At 39.4% G+C, this 20,824-nt stretch overlaps 1 protein-coding gene across 1 annotated transcript; it reads right to left on the bottom strand.

The window, feature by feature from the left end:
• Positions 1-14: 14 nt before the first annotated feature.
• PHAX (phosphorylated adaptor for RNA export) lies at positions 15-15,410 on the bottom strand. Its single transcript, XM_038403274.2, has 5 exons — positions 15,062-15,410; positions 13,153-13,769; positions 9,352-9,472; positions 5,993-6,076; positions 15-2,130 (listed from the first exon to the last, which is right to left on the bottom strand). Exons 1-5 carry the CDS (start codon positions 15,164-15,166, stop codon positions 1,861-1,863), a joined length of 1,197 nt encoding a protein of 398 aa, XP_038259202.1. The 5' UTR covers positions 15,167-15,410; the 3' UTR covers positions 15-1,860.
• Positions 15,411-20,824: the final 5,414 nt, after the last annotated feature.

Below are 20,824 nucleotides of genomic sequence, written 5' to 3'. Positions count from 1 at the left end.
TCAAGCACCACCAAAAAATTTTAAAGCTGTAATCTTTATTTTATTTTTTTGCACTCTACAGCTGTAAACTGAGCCAAATATGGGAAATTTCCACTCTCTTCTCCTAGATAGATCTAACAAATGCAGTGTCTTTATGTTATTTGCTATAGGTCAGGCGAATGTGTTTCCAAGTGATTTTAAACTACTCCATTCATCTTTTTCCTACTTCACTATTATGGTTGGTAAAAGTTCGAATAATTTTGGGTATGGTATACAGTCACTAAACTCACTTTTGGTAATATGGGCTCTATAAATCTAAACAGAAAAGTGTGGTAACAGAGGACACAAGTCCTGAGGATGCTAAATTTCTCATTCTTTTAAATATTAAATAATTGAAAACAGCCATACGTTTTCAGTAGATACAAAATACACTTCCACAAGCCACTACTGTTGAAGGATGATCAAATTTATGGATACTCTTCCTATAGATTTTATTCCTAAACTTCAGATATTTTGGAATATGTTGAATTTAACCATTTTAAAACAGAACTGCATATGGATGCTACTGTATATTGTTTTTCTATTGCTCTTGTATTCTCCTGAAATTAATGGAAGTTTTGGATGGGCAACAGGATCAGGCTTTTTGTTTTGGAAACATTTTAGACTGAGAACTAATGTGCATTCACTGAATACCCAACTCTAAGTAACTAACATTAAGATGTCATATGTTCATGCTGCATGAACAATCTAGCACACTCAAGTTCTTCTGCTATATCCCAAACAAAAAGAATGCTCAGCACTTATACCATCTTCAAAGTGCTTTACCAACATTAACTAAATACCCCTCACAACTCCTTTGTGATCTTGGTAGGTTTTATCCCCATTTTACAGATGGGGAAAAAAAGAAACAGAAGGCAAGGTGACAGATGGGATTAGAACTCAAAATTCCTGACACAATCCTGTGCTCAAATCTCTCTACACATTCTCTGAATATTGTAAAGGTAGAAATCATGCAAAAAATTTAACCTAATTTTTGTTTCTGCATGCATACAGAATGTGGAGCAGACAAATCCTTGAAGGAAATCTCAAATTAGCATTTGACCCATTCAGCAAAAAGATCAGTCATCATGATCAATAGAAGTTCAGAACAATGGTTTGAATGACTTATGTCCCAAATATTGCAAAACTGTATACAAAAAAAGGTAGCCAGCTCAGTTCATCATCATAAGAAATGGGAGGGACCTGAGCCTTTTATAAAGTTACGCCTAATGTACTATCCACCATTGATTACTTTGAGAAAATAGGTTGTTACCTAAGCCAGTGAAGACTGCAGTAACCTAGTTGCTTTTGAGCAAACCCACCAGAGAAGGTTTTACAGGACTTTTAGTCCTATAAAAATAATATTTCTCAGTGCTTTGCCATATTAAAAATATAGGACCTTTAATATCAGTATGTATTTTATATTAGCAAAATGCTTTTTCTCACCCATTAGATTTAGAAGCAGCGCCTTTTTGAGTATGACTTTTTAGCTTTGACAGATTAAATATGGTTTATTGTTTAAACGCTAGCCCTGAGTTTATTCCCAAATTTGCCAACTAAGTGAAAATCATCGGCAACAGACTTTGTACGACAGGGAATTATCTAAAACATTTTAACATCTTCTGAAGGACACGATGACCAGACTGATAAAATAGGACAGATAACACCTCTACCAAGCACTTATATTTAACTAATTATATCAAGTTATCTCCAAAATACAAATATTTCCAATCATATTTACTTGTGCAATTTATGAAAACAAGTAGTCAGAGAAGTATAATATAAAAGGCTGATTTAATGGGTCAGAGATTTAGTTCTCCTACGTATCCAGTCCATTAATGACTAAAAGATCTCCAGATCATGAGCATTATCAATTTCAATAGCATCCTCCGGATCCAGCTTTGTTTCACCATGTCCTTCCTGTAAATCATCCAAAGACGCCAGGGCCTCATTTGTGTCACTAGCAAAAGTTTCTCGAGATGCATCATCATACTCTTGAAGGTTGAGCCCTTTAATAGCTTGTTTCATCTTCTTTCCTAGAACCTGTATTCTCCTCTTTTTAGCAGCTTTTTTGTTTTCATACTCCTTCTGGTTTTCAACATAGAAGATTTCCTTGAAGAGGAAAATATTTATTTAATATGCTGATTATGCAAGTGTTTGCCTTATAACTGCTAAGGAAAAAAAACAAGTGAAAAAGTCTTACATACCTAGCCATGAATATTATTACCTTTCTTAATCTTTAAAATAATAACTGCCACTAAGCAAGGAAGGGTTAAGTCACTTAGCAGGCTAAGTGACCCAAATTCAACCTTTAAAGACAGTAGAAAAGTACATAAATGGTAATTAGGGCTATTCCTTATAAATAACTAACAAATCCATGTTAAATAGACTAGAGATTTGAAACGTAAATTTGTATTATTAGAGAACTGGAAGAAGAGAGTGACTGTAGTAGTCTATGGTTACCTTTATCTTGTTAGAGGTTAACAATGTAACCAAGCAGTTCCTGTTACTATATTCTATTGACTCAGAGATCAAAAAGGGGATATTAACATTTAGACGGAACTTGGGTGTAATAATATCATTGTCTATATTTCTCTTTGAAGTTTGTAGTAAACTGTCTATAAGTTTGCTGAATGGATAATTACCTTATGCTAATGAATGCAACTAGTTACCTGTATATACATAGGAAATAGGAGGTTTTACTTAAAGCCACAATGTTTCACCCAAAGAATACCTGCTGTCAAGAGGCTGACAGAGAACTATAAAAAGAACTCATGGGCCCTGATCCTGTTATCTCAGATCTGCTTAAGCTTTGTCGGGGAAGTTTGAGTCACAAGACTAAGGTCTCCAGTTCCAGTCTGGGTCACCTTGATATTGGACTATAACTTATGGAACTAATGCTGAAAGGACTCTTTGAAGCTCTAAAGCTCACCATCTCTACTATGAAACTGCACTTAGAACTCTATTCATATCTGCATGTATAATGATCTTTTAACCAATACTCTCTTCTTTTTTAATAAATTTTAGTTTAGTTAGTGAGAATTGGTTGTGAGCGTGTCTTTGGGTAAGATCTGAAATATTCACTGACCTGGTTAGCAATGTGTACAATCCTTTGGGACTGGAAGAACCTTTTATATAATGAACAAGATTTTCAGTAATCCTCATCATATTTGACTTGGCTGCCTGGGTGGGAGCCCAAGGCTGGGTTGCTTTAAGGGAGCTGTATTTCTGGCTTTTGTGTAACCAGTAAGGTGTTGTAGAAGCTGTTTTGTTGCTGGCTTTGTGAATCTAAGTATTAGAATAACCACCAGTTTGAAAAATATTTGACAGCTCCCATCGTTTTCAAATTGCCATATAACTGTGCGCCAGAATGTGTGTCTGTTTTATGTTAAAGTCACTAATTCATATGGGTTGAAAAATAACCTTGAAAATATGAACTAAATATTAGCTACTGCAAGACTGTCTGCATGAATCTGCAGAAAGGGTGAAACAGTAGCTTTAAATTAGAAGCTTTAAAAAGAAGTGAACTGCTCCAGTTATTTCAAACGGAGTATTAACACAGAAACCTAAACATGACAGTTTAAAACATCAAGATTATTTCACTGCTCATCAAACTTAGAAAGTGAGACTGGGAGTGGGAGCCAGCAGAGCTTAGGGCTCAGTTGTAGAGGCTAGAGTGGTAGGCTGTGACTGGCATGAAAAGACTGGAGGGGGAGAAGGGTGTAAACTGGGATCAGTTACACAAAGACTGACATTAGATCTGGGATGAGACACTGGAGAGATTGTGGGATGGGGTGACGGAATACGACCCAAGACTGGCATGAAGACAGATTGGAGGAGACAGGAGCAAAAGGGGTCAGGTTTTGCGGTGGAGGAGGAGTTGAAGGATTGTGACCACTAGAGAACACTTCCCTATAGAATCTGGAATGGAACCCTTTATTGTTCTGCTGTCAATAAATATTTGTGAAGCCTAAGGGCCAAAATATATGTTTTGTCCTTTTCTAGTACTGGTCCAGATTGTCATCCTATCTACTACTGTTACCATTTACTGTTCGGTCATATGGCAGAGGTCTGTGGATTTAAATGTTCTGACACTCCTGATGAGTTGGTGTCAATATACTGCATGATAAATTTGGGGTTTTTTTTAGTTTGCTTTTTTTTTTAAACCTAGGAAATTGCACACAAAATTGCATAAGAACATAATTAAGTTTGTAAAGTCATGCACTTGAAAGATAGCTACTAAGGTCACTTGTGTGACTATTTCTGGGGCCCTTCTAGATATGCATCATAATATAGTCTTTGATTACATGATTATATACTATTTTTATCACAATACCCCTGCCTCATTCAGTGCATTGGATGGAGCATGCTCTGGGGAGGAATCAGGGTTGTGCAGTGAAGGAAGCTGTTGCCTGTAGTATCCCTGCTGCATTTGTTGCAGAAGTTGGAAGGGGTGTAGAAAAAGAGGCAGGGAACTGTAGGAAGACAAAGGATGGTCTCAAGGTTAAGGCAGTTGACTGCTACTCTGCAGAATTGGATTCCATCCCTGCCTCTACCACAGAGTTCCTGTGTAACGGGCAAATCACTTAAACCAAAGCTTTCATAGTTGGTCACTTATGTGTTCCTCTCAAGTCAGGAACCCAGAAAATGAGCCTAAGTCTGATTTGCAGGTATGCTGAAGATTCACAGATGCAAGTGAAGTCACTGGGAGCTGTGTTTTGAACATATGAAATGCTACACAATGCTAAGAACTCAGAAAAATCAAGTCCTAGGTGTCTCAAAATTGGACACCCAAAATTAGTGTATTCTTTTGACTTTATTCTTTCTGCCTCAGCTCTCCATCAGTTAAATGGGACTAATATTCCCCCTCATCTGAGGAGGTGTTTGAAAATAAATATTAATATTTGAAAAGCACTCAATACTACAGTGATGAGGCCATAAAAAAAAACTCCATAAGGAAATTAACAATTCTGTCTTAAAGTAGGATTCGAACAACGTGTAGTAAATAAGCCATGTGGCCACACATTGAACAATGAGGAGAAAACTAACTACTGAACAACTGTTCATTAAATGAGTACTGTCTATTCTGTGCACTAAGTGAGGCTGGAGTTCTGTGGAAAAAAATAGTATGTGATCGTATAATTAAAGATTTTTATAAGTAGGGCCATATCAAAATCTTGGCCATGAAAAACATGTCATGGACCATGAAATCTGGTCTCCCCATGAAATTTGGTGTTCTGTGTACTTTTACCTTATACTATACAGATTTCATGGGGGAAACCAGCATTTCTCAAACTGGGGGTCCTAAACCAAATGAGGGCTGCAGGGGGTGGGGTGGTCTACAAGGCTATCGTAGGTGGGGGTCATGGTATTGCTACCTTTCTGTGCTGCTGCTGGCAGCTCTGAAGGCAGTGCTGCTGCCAGCATCAGTGCAGAAGTAAGCGTGGTACGGTATAGGGTAGGAGGAGCCTCTTTTTTGGGGGGAGTCGGGGGGGGGGAGAAACGGAGACAGATTGTCATAGCCTGTAATATTTTCAAAAGGGATCTGAGCCCAAAAAAAACAAAAAAAAAAAAAACTGAGAATCCCTGGGCCACTTACAAACGTAACAGTAGTACAGTATTTTGGTACATATACCGTATGAAAACATCTGCAAAACTTGCTATTTATGCCATGACCAACCAGCAAAGTGTGATTTCTCTGCAATTTAAACAGACCCATAGTCATTCCACATATATACTGTAAGCAGCTGAATTAAGGAGACTAGCATTCACTAACTTTTGAGGCCTTGACCTTGCACCCTTAATGTCTTTTTAACAGTTTTTTGTGCGCGCAGTTACAGATTGACACAATGAATGTTTTCATATTAGTTTAACCCTCCTCCCTTTAAAAAAAAGCACTCTAAAAATGATTAGTTCTTCAAAGAAGGATTTTCATTTACTTTAGTCATTATGATTTAAAATCTAACATGTTTACCTTGATTTGCTCTCCAGTAATGCTGGGTGTATTCTTCAGCAGATTTAAATAAACTCCTCCTGGGGTTCTTCTTCTACTACCATTCTGCATAAGGGAAAAATAAATTATTCAAAACGAAAAGTCTAAAACAGATTCAAAATAATTGTCATTTAAGAAATCTAAAATTTCCCTTAATTTTTATTGGAGCAACTCTTTTCTTTACAAAATATAAATAATAAAAATACTATTTTGGTAGTGCCCAGGAGCCCCAGTTAAGTGCTATGACCGTACGTGCTAGGTGCTGTACTGAGGTAGCATCCAGAGACCCAGGCCCAACTGTGCTAGGTGCTGCACAAGCATATTATGAAGACAGTTCCAACTCTGAAGAGTTTCTTTTTTGAGCTTCATCTACCAAAGTGGCCAACGGACCTATAGGACACTGTATAATTGGATAAGTGAGTTATGAGATTCTAAGTTCTGTCATAACTACTTATATTTTTCAAAGACCATAACAGTCTAAGAAATTAGATGTTCAGATCCTTTCAATGGTTTTCTGTAATGGGAATGTGAGCAGTTACTTCAGTACATTGCTTTCTAAAATCTCACTTATTAGGTTCTGCAGAGTTCTTTTACTTAACAACTCAAATGCTTAATTTTAGCAAAGTTAGCATTTTTGTCTCAAGAGGTATGATAGATGTTAAAAACACTTCTGAAACCTCCCTCCCTGCACAATAGTTCCATGTTCCAGTTGAGTTCAGTGGTTGAGATAACATCAACAGCGGCATGTTGCAATGGTGTCATACTAGAGCATGAATGGAGCTGAACATTGAGACCTGAAAATTATGGACATTTAATATATTGCTAACAATAATAGAATTTACTCTTTCCTTTATACTGTTTAAACACCTAAACACTATATCATAAAGAGGCCAATTTTTTCAAATAAATCAAGAACAACCCAAATGTCAATACTAATACTAAAATTTGTTTTAGTGCATTTACCTTTAATCGTTTTAAGAAAAATAACTAGAGACAATATACACTTATCACTCTGACTGTGCATACAACCCTAACACAGAAACCAGCAGCAACTACGAGATGTTCTTTAGGTGTTGTCAAAAATACTTCTGTGGCACATGCACAACAGAATTCATTGTCAGAAGAGTATGAGGAGTAAGTACTGTTAGGAGTTGCATTCTTTTTTTTCATTTGAGCTGGCAAATGCTTTAATCCTTTAAGGTAGCATCTCTTCCTAAGAGAAGACTAGTTCATTAGCTGGAATGTTTAGATACAAATGGGTTATGTCTCATTATCAAGAGTGGTTGCCAAAAATATATGATTAAAGTTACTTATGCATACATTATGCTCTTCCCAAAGCTCCATTGTTTTACAAACTTTGATAACCCACAGCCAAGAAGAAAGCCTATACTTAGCAGGGTATGTTCCCAAAAAATCAGTCATCTGTATCTCCTCTCATCACAGGCATGCAAACAAGCTGTAAGTCTGTAGCTGCTATGGGACCGTAAAGTGAAATTTACAAGTTTCCTTCCCTTTACTAGAAAGCTTAGGCAGCAAAGCAGGGAAGAATTACTGAAACTACATTCAGAAATTTGTACTTGGGAGTAAGCCTAAATCATATGTTGAGCCTGTCAACTTGTCATCTAGTGATATGCAGATTAAACGTTTATATAGGCCAGTACTATCCAACTCCCAACCTGCTTAATGTACTTCGTGGCCTATGTGGTAGGCTCAGATACTATAAAATCTAATACTCCTCGGGGAATTCTGCATCACTGCACACACACAGAATTCATGTCCAGTGCAGAATTCTCCCCTGCAGAAAATACATTCTCCCAAGGAGTGCTGCAGTTCTGCCTTTTGCCCACGAGAGGTTGCTATGGTGTCAGAACAGCAGCTGCCAATAACATCTAGCAGCCACCTGCTTTCATCACAGCAGCCTGCCTATGGAGCCAAGTTAGGAGGCAGAGTGGGGCTCATGGGAAGGGACAGAATGGGATGCAGGCTCAGGAGCTAGTGGGGTGACAGCATTGAACCAGAGGCTGAGTGGGAGTGGGGCTCTAGAGCCACATGAGGTGCAGAGACACATGGGGACAAGGGCAAATGTGCCTGGCTGAATAAGAGAAGCTCGATGTCAGCCAGGGTCTATATGGGGGAAGCCCAACTCCCTAATAAGCCCTCCTCCCCCCAAAAGAAACTGTTCTGTACTACTCTCACCCACACCCAACAACCTTCCAGGTTCACTCTCAGACTCCTTTCCTCTCCCTCCTTCATTACTCCTGACTCCCCCACGCCTTTGCACTGAGGAGTGCAGGGAACACATTTCTGTATTTTAGTTTAAATGAATTACTCAAGGTTCTGTTTTAATATGCCTATAAGGAATCTATTTGTCAAAAACACATTTCCTCAATTTTTTTGGTCTGTATTGTTAGACATACTTGCTGATAGGTATTTTCAAATAAATTACCAAAATAATTGAAACTGATATGATTATATTGTGTTATTTCAACAAATAAAATATGCAGATTTTTGTGGAATTTTAAAATATTGTGCTCAGAATTTTTAATTTTTTTGTGCAGAATCCCCCCCCGGAGTAATCTAAAGCTTTCATTATAAAAATAAAAAGTTACTAGCCCTCATTTTTATGAGGACAACATCCCAGTATTGTCTTCCTGAGTCTGCTGACTGCCTGAAACAATAGCTAAAAGATGTGAACTCTCAACTCCATTTATTTCAATGCAGTGTTTACTCTAAAGCCTGATTACACTTCATATGTAGGCTCTGAAGGATTAGATTTTTATCTGTAAATGATGGAAATGTCAATTTCATCTTACACGCACAAACCCACAAAAAATATTTCCATTGATGATAACTGAAATTTATAGATGGGCAAAGAAAGAAAAATGTTGCTTGAGAACTCAGTAGTTTGATTTAAGGATATTTACTTTGTACACTTTGAAATGTGATATTGACAATTTGAAATGTGATGACAATTTTAACTGTTCTAAAGCTAATTTTTTTTAACTCAATGTCTAAATAATTATTGTCTGACATCCCCCACATCCGTCCCCGTGGTCTAACACTCCCATAATTTCCCACAACTGCAAAAATTTACATTGAAAGAAAAAAAAAAAGCACCTAAAAATAAATAGCCAAAATTATAACAAAAACTGCTATTTGGCCAAGTCTACGTAAGCATGATCTATTTAAATGTTTACTTGTTGATTGTCTTCATGGATCAAATGGAAAAGCGATGGGAATGAAGGCCATGGTGAGGACAGAGTTTGAATCTGAGAAAATTTTTGAAAGCACTGGAACAGTATTTAATATGAAGATAGATTGCAAACAAGCATTTTTCTTACCATTATGAAGAGTCCACCATTTTGTTCCACTTCAGCTGTTTCCATAAGCAGTTCAATAGCTTTCTTATTTCCAATTATTTTCACTATTCGGGCTATCAAATCTTTCTTTGGTTCTCGAAGCCTTAAAAAAGCAACCCCCCCCCAAGTCAATGAGATTTCTTACATGAATAAAATTAAGCATATGACTTAAATGGGGCTACTCAAATGAGTAATGTTATGAATGCTACTGTTTGTAGGAGATAAGCTTTAGTTACCCAAAACTGAAGATACATGCAGATTTTCTCCTTAAATATCTGTACTGTCAACTCAGTTTTTTAAACTTATTTCAAAATACTGTACTTCTGACAGCTCAATCTTTAAACAACAACATGCCCCGTTTTGTTTAAGTATCGTTAAATATTTTTGTAAAGATCTATTTCCTCACTACTGATGTTTGTAAGGTCTTTTCAGTAAGCATTTGCCCATGCACATGTAGTTGCAGCATCACAGCTCATTAACTATGCATGAAAAATCATAAAACCAACTGTACGTGAAGTGCGGTCACATGAAAAAAGAAGTTCAGATACAGTAATCCTAATTTCTTTGTAACTAAATACATGTAAAGTTTTTAGATAAATATGATCAAGATGATTGTGTCCTTTCAAATCCAGTTTTCTTTTTAAGGGACACAATATAGTAGTTCAGGCCTATAGTTTATGTATATATTTTTTTTTAATTGAGGGTTTGTGTCGGGCACAGTGGCATGCCTGTAATCCCAGCTACTTGGGATGCTGAGGCTAGTGGATCGCTCAGGGATTCCTGATGTACCGATCAATCAAGGTGATCAAGGTGGAATTAAGGGTTTGTAAAATCTAATGTTTATTAATTTTTATAAATAGTTAACTGAAAACAGTTTTTGTAGATTTAAATATCTCCTATAGTATGTACAATTTAAACAAGGAAGCTTTATGCTATTAACAAAGGTACTGAAAACCAAACTACTTAGTCCAGTGGTTCTCAAATTGGGATCTATGAGAGTACTCTAGGGGGTCTGAGAGTCGTGTCCAGGGCCACCAGTCCTGCAGATCAACTCCTCCCCTCCCTCCCAGGGCCTCCTGCATACTGCAGAACAGCTGTTCAGTGGCATGCAGGAGGCCCTGGGAGGGAGGGGGAGGAATGGGGACAGGGCATGTTCGGGGAAAGGGGCGGAAAAAGGCACGCAGTGTGGGACCTCGGAGGAAGGGGTGGAGTGGGGGCAGGGCTCGAGCAGGAGTTGAGCACCCCTGGGGGAAAATTGGGAGCCGGTTTGGGGGGGTACATGAAAAATTTTAAATCAAAATAGGGGTCCTCGGGTTGCTAAAGTTTGAGAGCCATGGACAGTCTATTTTCACTGTCCAGGCTGAGAAATGCAAAAAGTAAACAGGACTTCATGGTGAGGTATAAATCAGATTTTAGAAGTTATTAGTATAATCTGAGTGGGTCTATTTACATTTGGAAAATGAACAATGTTCTAGATTAAGAAACTACATTTTAAATTTTGATTTAAATCACATTATGATGACCAAATCCCTGATTATGCAAAAACCTACTCCCTAACTTCAAGCACACAAGTAGTTTCTGAATTCAGCAAACTACTGATGGGGTTGAAGCCATACACATGCTTAAGGCTTTTATAATTTGCCCAAATTATAAACTACTACTAAAGCAGTTTTTTATGGAGATGTAAACTACCTAACATAACTAGTATTTCTACAATGGTATGATTCAGAATGACAATTCCTACAAAGACAAGTATTAAACACGGAAATGGAGGAAAACAGACTTTCAGCATATTTTAGTGCAACTTCACAAAATGTAATGACACAAATTGATGTTACCCATAAAGCCATAAAATGCCAAACTGGGGATTCTAAACATCTATTGTGAACTAAAATTCATTTTATGTACTATAATTTTTCAAAATTCAGAAGAACAGAAGATATTTAGTAAGAACAGGCAATGGCAATAATTAGTATACATTTTTGTATACAATGTTATTGTCTATATCAGTTTTGGTTTTTGTTACTTTCCATAATGGTAAGTTTATGCAAACTATCTACTATTACACACTAAAACGTTAAAGGAATGTTGTTAAGTTTGCAAAGTCAAACCCTCAAAAGTTAGGAAATGCCAGAATTAAGACTGTCTCAGCAATTTTGTATGCATAATACAAATAATTTTGTATGATAATTACATAATCACATACTATTTTCACCCCCCATAGGACACCTGCCTCATTCAGTGCATAGGATTGTCAGTGCTCACTAAGGGAAAAATAGTATGTTGTCATGCAATTAAAGACTGTATTATGATGCATACATAGAATGGGGCCTGAAATAAAGAACAAGAACAAGAACCCTGCTATTGGCATCGACACTATTTGCTGAGTACATGAATTTACAAATTTAATATTCTTCTAACAGTTTGTGTAATTGCCTAGGTTTTTAAAAAGGCAAACTGAAAAAACCCCGAAATTCAACCATATGGCATAATATTGACACCCACAATGCTCATCAGCAGTGTCAAAACCTTTAGCTCCACAGCACAGACCTCTGTCACTTGAGCTAAGGAAGTATCAGAGCAGTAGTAGGTTGTCCCCTATGCTTTACCCCTTCTACTCCATCCCTTTTGACCTGTCCCTGTCCCAATCCTGTCTTTTCCCCATCCCTTGCGCCTCATCACAGTCCCATTTTCTTCACCTAGCCAGTTCCAGTCTTTACTCATCAGGTTTCTCATCCCAGTCTGAGTTCCCTCCTCTTTGTTGCCTCATTTGATTTTTCTCTCTTTTGCCACTCTGACCTCCAACTGCCCTCACACTGCCACCCACCAAGGCTCCTCACCAGAAGTATCTCTCCTCCATCTCCCCACAAATGGTTCTCAGTCCCAGTCTCCCCATACCATGATCTCTGGCTCCCAATCTCATTACCCAGCTAGTCCTCGCTAGCCTCTAGGCTCAGTTGCACTCAAATCGGGTGTCTTCCTCCTCCACGCTGCCTGGGACCAGCGGGGATGAATCTTTAAGAGCACAGGAGAGACAGGCTCCCAGATCAGATGCTGGACCTGGCATAGGCACAGCTCAGAGAAGCCCAGAGTGGCAATTGCAGGGAAAGTCCTGCTCGTTCCTGGGCTGGAGCATGCCCAGTGCAGACAGAATCTTTGAGGGCATTTAGCTCCTAAAATTTAAATCTCTTCTGAGCATTTGTGAACTGCAATTTTTCAAAGAGTTGTAACTTAGCCAAATTTGGGCAGGTTTCCCCAAGGATGGCAAAAGACTCATGTCTGAAACAAATGATGCTCCCCATGGCAAATTTAAAATACCTGCTCTGAAGCATATGTGGATGAAGGCACTAGAGCTATTTAATTAAAAGGTTTCCACAATTTTTCAACATGGGCAAAATGTATTTTTTCCCTAGCCTCATTCTCAGAAATGGCTGAACACTTTGGGCTGACGTTTTAAAAAAAAAATTCAGCCTCAGGTTGACACTTTGCATGGAAAATTCAAGCTGAAATGTTTATGAAGTTGACAAACTTTAACCAACTGAAAACAGGGTCTTATAATGGGAAAAGCTGGGCAACCTTAATGAAAAATGGTGCTATCAGCCCCACCAATAATACTGCATTAAGGTTTCAGGATTCTGGGAACCTGAACAAGCCATTCAAATCCCTATCTCATAGTTTAACATGGCCACCTAAAACAGTCAAGCATTCAACAAAAACACAGTCTTATTCTTCCCTTCAATAACTTTTACATAACCTAATGAACAAAGGAACATAAGATCTCACCGATAAGAAATTTCATCTGCCACTTTTTCCTCAGAATCTTCTTCAGTAATCTCATACATCCCTTTATAATTCATTTCTAGTCTTTCACCCAGTCTGTCTTTGACAGGCCGTTTCCGTTTGAGAAGTCCTTGTCCATTTTCTTCCTCCTTTGACACTGTTTTTTTGTCATCCTGCATATATTCATCTAGCTCTTTGTCTAATATCTCTACATCTTGGTCAGTTTCTTTCATCAGCTTTTTAGCCAATAAGTAATTGTAAGTCTCAGACTGCCTACTCTTGTCAATATTACCCTCCATTCCTAAAATTCCAAGTTCAGTGGCCACTGCATCTTGATTTTGTTCCTGAAGCACTGCACCCCAAATATTGTTGATCTTCTTACCCCCTACGACAGTTTGCTTCTGGTGACTCTGGCCAAACCGAAAAGGCTCTGGTTTAGCAGGAGGGAGGTTGAAACATTTTTGTCGTTTCCGTTTCCACACAGAAGCATCATCATCTGAATCAGAGAAGCTCTCATCACTTGAGTCCACACCATTGGTTGTTCGATAAGGAACACTTGGTGCACAGGATGAAATGGAGGTCTGGAAAGGTTTGGTGGAACTGTTGCCATCATGTGGTTTCTGAAATGGCAAAGTCATTTTGTATTAATTCAATTAGCTTTCCTTTTTAAAAATACTACCGTGACAATTTGATTACAATTAGATTCAATAATAGACTAATTTAAATTCTGATTCATGTGAGAATAATTTTAAAACAAACTAGACTAGCTATACTTTACTTTTAAACTAGAATTTTCATCCGAGAACTTCAAAGCACCCTACTAACACCAAGTCTCATTCAGAATACCCACTGATGATTCTCCATTTCAGATGGGTAAACTGAGACATCTTCAAGGTTACACAAGGTATCTGTAAAGAATAGATAATATAACCCACTTCTTGTTCCTAGTCACAGGCAAATCACAAGACATACTGCTGCCATCACTGTAAAATTAGCATCCTTTACAGGTAATTCCAGTTCTTTCAAAAATGATCAAAACAAGAGCTCCTAAAAAACAAGATAATCTTTAAAATAATCTTTTGTCCCTCCATATTTAGATGAATATATTCCTCTCTTTAACCCACACACTCTTTCAGTAACATACCTGAATTATTTTCTGGCATAAAGCAACAGAAGTAAAAGAGACTCTTTAGCTTATCTTACCACTGTATTAAAATATATAACTGCTTTGAATTAAAGGGCTATTTGATAGCACAAGTCTTTGGAAAAAACATGGCGAGCATAGCCCTATGCATTAAAAATGCATCTGTAGTTTACATGCTCCTTTCCTGGTGCACATCTCAAGACAAAACTACATATATCTGTACCAAGAGAGAATAAAAATCCTTATTATATCTACAATTTAGTACACTTTATTATCCTATTCAGTTCTTTTCTGCACTCCTACCACCATATATTTCTCATATGGTCTGATAATATACACATGAAAATCACTATTTACTAATGCGATATCTCTTCCGAAGAGAAACACCCCGCAATTCCTAACAACAAATCCCACTGCTCATCTCCCATCCTCCTCCCCACAAAGCACAGCAACAGCAGCTCCCTGCCGGCAAAGGACACAGGCTCACTGTGCCGCACACCAGGACCGCACTGGAGATGTGCCCGGGGGGGGGGGGAGGGGGAGAAAGGCGGTTTGTCAAGGGAGCTGATCCCAGCCCACCTCCCCCAGCATCTCAGCGCCGCCCCGGCAGCGTGCCCTCGGGCTCCCCCAGCACCGCGCGGGCGTCTCCCGCCCTGAGGCCCGCCCCGGCCGCCGGGCAGCAGCAGTGGCGGGAAGCCGGGGCTGGGTCAGGAGCCGCGGCGGGGTCCCTGCCAGGGGGACGGCCGAGCCCCCGGGGCCTCCCCTCACCGGCGCGGGGCCCCTGGCCGAGACGCTGGCCGGCATGTCGGAGTCCGAGTCCGAGATCTCCCCGTCCTCCGCATCCTGCTCCATCCGCCGCGCCTCCAGCGCCATCTTCCCCGAGGCCGCGAGCGCACCACAGAGCTCAGGGGGCGGGGCAGGGGCTAGGCACCGCCCACGCTTCCGCTGGCCGGGGAGAAAGGGAAGCAAATGGCGCCACCTACTTCAAACTTCGCCCAGGCAGGGAGGCGACGCAGGGCCTACATGCGCCAACGTGGCTTGCGCGGCAGAGGCGGGCGGGCCGCAGGGCATGCCGGGAGCTGTAGTCTTTGCCGGAAATCCCCACGGAAGGCCTGGGTGGGACTGTTCCAAGGGGAAAAGAAGCCCTAAAGGCACGTTGTCCTGACGTCATCGTACCACATTCTACGACATCAGCCACTACGTCAGGTCCCTGCATGGGCAACGTCATCCTGGTGAAAGAAAAGAAAAAGGTATTTGAGCATAAGCTTTCGTGAGCTACAGCTCACTTCATCGGAAGCTGACTCACCACAGCTTATGCTCAAATAAATTTGTTAGTCTCTAAGGTGCCACAAGTCCTCCTTTTCTTTTTGCGAATACAGACTAACATGGCTGCTACTCTGAAACCTGTCATCCTGCTGCTTTGCTAGAGCATGTCATCCTGTCACCACTGTTATGGATGCTTGATAGAAAAGATACCTGTGGCTCTCTGTGCACATACCATGTGGTAGCACATCGGCAAGGTGTCACCAGATTGCCACTTCCTGATGGCATAGTGTTGCCACCTTATCTCAACAGATAGCAACGCAATCATACAGAATGGCTATCTTTTGTCACTCTTCAGGGCCAATTACAGTCCCTGTTTTTATTTATATAATTATAAGAACAGAACATAAGAACAGCCATACTGGGTCAGACCAAAGGTCCATCAAGCCCAGTATCCTGTCTTCTGACAGTGGCCTATGGCTGGCACCCCAAAGAGATGAACAGACAGGTTATCAAATGATGATTATATTGTGCAGTTATATAACACCTTCCTTCCTAGGACTCTAATGGACTTTACAAATGTACGAAATTTTAGAACTTCATAGTTGTACATGACTATTCCAGTTTTACAGAGTAATTTACTGAGGGCCTCTGTGCAAGTATGGCCTAGCCCACTGTTACACGCAGCCAGGATAAAAGGTGACTCATTATATATCCCAGTTTCCAAGGTTAACTCACAGTAAAACAGTGTAAAAGGATGTCTATATTGTAGGCTGATCTATGGATTGTGTATTGATTATATTGATTACTTAAGAATTCCGAGTTATCATTCTGAAATTTGATAAGTTCTTGTCCCAAGATCAGGCCCAGTGTTATTAAACTTACTGTTCAGTTGGAAATCACAATGTGCACAGCTGCAACACTCACACTTTAGAAACCCTTCTGTATTTGTAATAGTTTATTAATACATTTAGCAAAGTCACAAAAATTCTGACCCAGCAAGGTAGAGAGAGAAAATAAAGAATGCACATCTGAACAGCCATATATTCACTATGCCTTGCAGAAAAACTTGAAATGTTAACCATTATCTTCCTCATCACCTTCCTAATCATCACCAGTGGCCATCATCCTGGCACCTCCCAAAGGCTACATCTCTCTCTCCTCTTGTATGCAGGCTGGGATACAACTTTAATAATATGTTATGCTGACACCACTATGCCAATGCATATTCAGTAGAGGTTTCTTCCCTCTTCTTTATCTGTATTTCCTCACCCTACTAATGTTGAGGTGACCTTCTTCTATAGGTTAGTATATTAATAATCTCAATTTATCATCATATCTGTCACTTTGTTGCCATGGTACGCTTGTGGTCAGACATCTGCAGATGTTCCTATCCTAAAATATCCAAAAACTGGTGTTTGTTCATATTCTTGTGGTTGCCTGGTGTTGTTCTGTACAAACTTCCCCCTTAAACAATCTATTCCCAGTTCCCCAAAAGTTAGGGGTGACAGTTGGGCCATTTATGTGTCTCAAAGTTCATAGACCTCAAGCCTTATGCTTAGTGCTAAAGCCAGGATACAGGCCTGTAGGTTCCTGGTGTTACTGCTAAATAAAATAAATACTAAAACTAGCTCTATGGATTGCAATACTTAAGGTCCAAATCCTGAAGTTTTAGTTCAGCTTTTACTTAGGTTCTGGTCCTGCAATAAGCTTCATGTGGGCAGAACCCTGTGTTCATGTGGTGCTCGTTGCAGAAGAGGGGCCTTAGGCCCAGATTCACAAAGGTACTTAGATACCTAAACCACAGATTTATGTGCCTATGTCTCAGTTTTAGGCTTCACTGCGATTCACAAAACTTCCACTCCCTGTACGTGCCTAAACTCGCTTGGCTCCTAAATTTTCAAGGTAAACATTCCTTTGGTGCCTAAGATTCTGCCTCTGGATATGCGCACTGTTATATCTCCCTCCGAAGCCCAGCACAATCCACAAACTGGGGGAAAATAGGCATTGCTCCCATATCTTCCCTGCAGAGCCTGAGCTGGCATGCATGTTCTGAGCACACCTCACGGATTTGGCCCTGTTCAGAGTCTAAGCGAGGGAAGGGTGCCAACCTTATAACTTTTAGCCCACTGGTTAGCGCACTTATCAGGGAGACCCATGTTAGTTCCACTCTGCTTAAAGGTGGAGAAAGGATTTGAACAGTGGTCTCCCACACCTCTCAGAAGAGTGCTCCAACCACTAGAGGAATATTTTTATGTATGGGCATCTCTCAGTCTCTCCTGTTTAAACTTTAGGGCAAGAGAGAGAATGTCATAAGAATTGCCATACTGGGTCAGACCAATACTCCAGCTAGCGTATCCTGTGTTCTGACAGTGGCTGGTGCCAGATGCTTCAGAGAAAAAGAACAGAACAGGGCAATTATTGCATGATCCATCCCCTATCATCCAGTTCCTGGCAGTCCCTAAGCTTCTAGCAGTCAGAACCTTAGGCACATCCAGAGCATCCCTGACCATCTTGGGTAATAGCCATCGATGGACCTATCCTCCATTAACTTATCTAATTCTTATACTTCTATAAGAAAGAAAGTATAAGAAAATCCTAATTGCCCTTATTGGCAATATCAGAAGAGTAGCCAAAGATGGGTGTTAAACTACCTGGTATTAACTATATACTATAGATCCTCCAAATCAGTATTGATGCAGACTGCCAGGCTTGTGTGGACAAGTTGTGTGCTGCTGCATGTGCTATATCTGTTCCATGGATAGATGATTTAAAGCCCCAAGTCTGTAAATCTAGCACATTTCATGCTTAAATTCACTTCAAGATACATATACAGTAAACTTTTAACATAGTTATAAGGAGCAGATGGAAAAATAGGGAAGATGAAAAAGGAAGACATTCAGAGGGTGCGGAATAGCAGCCATGTTAGTCTGTATCCGCAAAAAGAAAAGGAGTACTTGTGGCACCTTAGAGACTAACAAATTTATTTGAGCATAAATCCGATGAAGTGAGCTGTAGCTCACGAAAGCTTATGCTCAAATAAATTTGTTAGTCTCTAAGGTGCCACAAGTACCCCTTTTCTTTATTCAGAGGGTGGAGTCTTTCAGTCCTCAGTGCTCAAATGTGGGACACAATAAGACAATCTTATGTACTTATTAAGTGTCCCCCCACTCCATTACCACAGTATCTGAGTACTTCACAATCTTTAATATATTTATCTTCACACCCCTGTGAGACAGAGAAGTACTATTATCCTCATATGCAGATGAACTGAAGCACAGAGAGACTAAGTGACTTGCCTATGGTCACACAGGATATCTGTGCTAGATGAGGGACTTAAACCCAGGTCTTTTAACTTTTAGGCTAGTGTCCAAACCACTGGATAATCCCACCTCTCTCTCAGAAGCACTCTAAAGCCAAAATGCAAAGAAACCTTATAGACACTGTGGATTTAAGGTCACTGTGAAACGTACAAATGAGAGCATATTTCTGAAAAGACAAGGTCTGGGCAAGATTTTCAAAATGCATTAGTAAATATCTCCTTTCAAAATTCTTCATGCTGGATCTGTCACACACTCTTTATGCACTAGGTTTAGAACTTCAGTGTTCAATATTGAGAGAAAACCGGTGTCTTTCTAGTGACAAACCTACATATAGCAATGTACCTCTCTAGTGTCTTTTTATTGTCCCTTTGAGAGGTGTCAGAGTCAGAACTTCTGAACATGAATTCTCTGAAGTTTCAGAAGGGTCATCTGAGTTCATAAGCTCTGTGAGGCTTCTTGTCAATTTCAAAAAAGATGCCTGGGATCCTTTTCTTTCTGGGGGTTCATTGTGTCAGGGAATGGTAGGCCACAGCAGTTATGGCCACAAAGCCCTCTTAATTAAGTGAATCAGGTACTGTTCTAAAAGCATGCCCTTGCCTGATCCACCTCTGGAGCGCCTGAAGTTCCAACTGCATCAGAAGCTGCATAACTTACAGCCAACTGGAACCTGCTTGATCTTAGGTATTAAATTAACCTTAGGAATAAGGTTTGCATTAAGAGTTACAAGTACAGGGAGACTGAATGACTCAAGGAGTTATGGGATACAGTGCTTTTTTACCTCTGGGTCAACCAGTTCAAACCCAACCCAGATCAGTAGTGATTTAAACTTATTATCTAACAGGTCTTGTGGTAGACAGTGTGAAAGGAGTTGATGGTATCATTCTAATACCAGCTGGCATCCTTCTTGGTAGTTTAGCAAAGTGGACAATGATTGAATAGCCATGGAGACTGAACTACTTTATAATCTATAGAGACCTCCAGGTCAAAGTTGTGAAGGCACTCTGTCAGAAAGGGGTGAGGAAGCTTGAACTACTGTTTTGCGTGCTGTGCTTGTTGTGCGGATAGATAGAAGACTTCATCTCCTAGTGAGGAAAATTAGGTACCTTTCAGAATGATTGATTTTACTTTAAAGTGAAATAAAATTTTAATAAAATTTATTAAAAATTTTCATATATTTCCCCTCAGAGTTAAATGGATCACTTCCTTTTTAACCCAAGTGCCTACAACATCCAAAAATATTCTTCAGATAAACCAAATAGAGCCCATTCCTGTAACCACTGAAGTCAACAGCACATTTTGTTGTAGAACTGAATATGTAGCATTTTGTTTGTTTTTGGTAAGAGTGTTTTCTGGAATCATCAATAGAATGTACTTTGAATTGAGCTGCCTTTTAATAGAATGGTTGATTACTTTTCCTTTGCGATTCTCTTTTATTGCCTTCAGGCAGAATTTTTCATTGCATATGACCACCGTTATGGAATAATAAATAATAATAATAATAATACTTAGTTCTTGTATAGCACTTTTGTTTGGTAGATCTCAAAGCACTTTACAAAGGTGGTCAATGTCATTTGCATTTTACAGATGGGGAAACTGAGTGATGTAATAACTTACCCAAGGCCACCCAGCAGGCCAATAGTAGACCCAGAAACAGAGCACAGATTTCCTGAGTCCCAATCCAGTGCTCTGTCCACTAGGAATGAACTTCTCCTTTGATTAATATAACATATATACATTCCACTGGTTATCAAGCTAAGTTTATATATAGTAACATAACAACAAAAAGATCTCCCTTTGTTTTGATTGTAGACTAAAATTCTGTTGTGGCTTTATTATTTTTTTGACCAAGTCTTTATATCTTTCTTTTCCTCTCAGTAAGACTACTTTTAAATGTTTTATTACACATATAATTCCAAAATTCTTTACATTTTAGACTCTGCAACTT

This window comes from Dermochelys coriacea, chromosome 5, assembly GCF_009764565.3.
Source record: "Dermochelys coriacea isolate rDerCor1 chromosome 5, rDerCor1.pri.v4, whole genome shotgun sequence".
Taxonomy (NCBI): Eukaryota; Metazoa; Chordata; order Testudines; family Dermochelyidae; genus Dermochelys; species Dermochelys coriacea.
This window is presented reverse-complemented; position numbering and strand designations above follow the sequence as displayed.